Source organism: Panthera uncia, chromosome D4 (assembly GCF_023721935.1).
Source record: "Panthera uncia isolate 11264 chromosome D4, Puncia_PCG_1.0, whole genome shotgun sequence".
Taxonomy (NCBI): Eukaryota; Metazoa; Chordata; class Mammalia; order Carnivora; family Felidae; genus Panthera; species Panthera uncia.
The window spans coordinates 11785991-11787593 of NC_064807.1; the positions used below are offsets into that span (position 1 = coordinate 11785991).

The 1603-nt window shown below is 58.6% G+C and overlaps 1 protein-coding gene across 1 annotated transcript in view; it reads left to right on the forward strand.

Moving 5' to 3' along the window:
* The first annotated feature begins 595 nt into the window (after positions 1 to 595).
* ENTREP1 (endosomal transmembrane epsin interactor 1) overlaps positions 596 to 1603 on the forward strand; it is a 67736-nt gene continuing 66728 nt past the window's right edge. Inside the window, exon 1 of the mRNA XM_049633710.1 lies at positions 596 to 743. Within this exon, the coding sequence (XP_049489667.1) occupies positions 726 to 743 (18 nt within the window). The 5' untranslated portion in view covers positions 596 to 725. The remainder of the gene's footprint in view (positions 744 to 1603) is intronic.

Here is a 1603-nt window from a genome sequence, read left to right on the forward strand (position 1 = left end):
GCCTGCTTAAGATTCTCTCCCTCTCTCTCTGTTTCTCCCTCTGCCCCTCCCCCGTTCTCTCTCAAAAATAGAATAGAATTGAATATAGCTCCCCGTTTCTCCAGAAAATGGAGTTTGAAGTTTACTTCCAAGGAGACTTTGTAAAAGAAGTCCTAGGGACTATTAACCACAGATGCTTGAATAATTCAAAAAGTATATATGTAAACACACATGCCCATTGGCAATGCATCACATTGTGGGTTTAAGTAAGTAAGACCAAAATAAATACAGCTTTTGCAAGCAGCGCATAAAACCGGATACATATTTCTCGTGGTTTATTGGGCAGGAGGTTAAATACCTTCACTCTACTTACAAAATGAACTGCCAAATACAGAGACTGACTTGCAGCAAAGCGACACTGCCCTGTTCTTAACCTGGAAAAAAAAATCTATTATAATGGTATTATGCATAAGAACACTTTCAATACATAAGAAGAATCTTTGGAAAGAAGGGCATGTATTCTTAGAGAAAATCCTTTTGCAAAGGCTAATCATTTTTTTTAAGCTCTAAATATGCCTTATAAATGACCAAAAAACAGATTAGGATTTTATTAGGATATATCTTCGGGAAGTTTGGGATTCTGTGTTCCACCAGATGCTGCCTAATAGAGCGCACAAGTCAAGGAGAGGCGGACACCCTGGAACCTTTGCCCCGGGCGCCAGACCGCCCCGGTTCGTTCTTTCTGGATGCGGGACACCTCCAAGGTAACCTCAGGCTGACGCTGGCTCTTACCCCGGTGCCAGGAACGCACCCCTCCTCGCCCGCCCCTCCCCCCTCCTTCCACGCGCAGTGTCAGCGCCCGGAAGCCTCACGCGAGTGGTGACTTCGCTCTGCCTCGTCCTTCCCTGAAGCCCTGAGGCTTAGACTTTTCCCACCAAGTCACCCACAACCCCTCCTCCTGCCTTCCCTCCCTCAGGAGGGGGAAAAAGTTTAAAGCCGGGCTCCCTTTGCGTTACGCTGGCCAGGGGGTCCCTCTTGGCTGGACTGGAAGGGGGCGAGTGTCCGCGGCGCTTCTTCCGCGCCTCTGCCCAGCCCCAGCTCGGCGCGAGGGGGACAGCGTGTTAAATCGTCCGCCACCGGCTCCTACGCGCCCAGACTGCGAGGTCCCTCCTAGCCCGAGCGACTCCCTTAAAAACTTGGGGCCGGGCGCCTTTCCCGGACGCCGGGGAGCGGGGCGTTCGGCGGTGCCCCGGAGCGGGCAGCAGCCGCTCGGCGCGGGCGTGTGTGGGTGAGAGCGAGGGCGCGCCCGCGGCCGGCGGGAGGCGGACGCCCGGGTGGCAGGTGGGTGCGGCCGGCGGGAGCCGGGGCAGCGGCGGCGGCGGCGGCAGCAAGTGGTTGGGCCGTGCTCATTTCCTACCCTCCCCCTCGGCCTCGGGGTCCGCCCGCGGTGCCCAGTGCGCGGCGCCCGCGGCTCCTCGCCGCGTCCCCCCTCGCCGCTGCCGCCGGCCGCTCCCTTCCCCGCCGGTCCATGTCCCTGCCCGTGGTGCTCCCGGGCTCCTGCTGCCCTGTGGCCGGGCTCTCGGGCGGGCCGCAGGCCGGGGGCCCGGGCGCCGGGGCCGCCGCC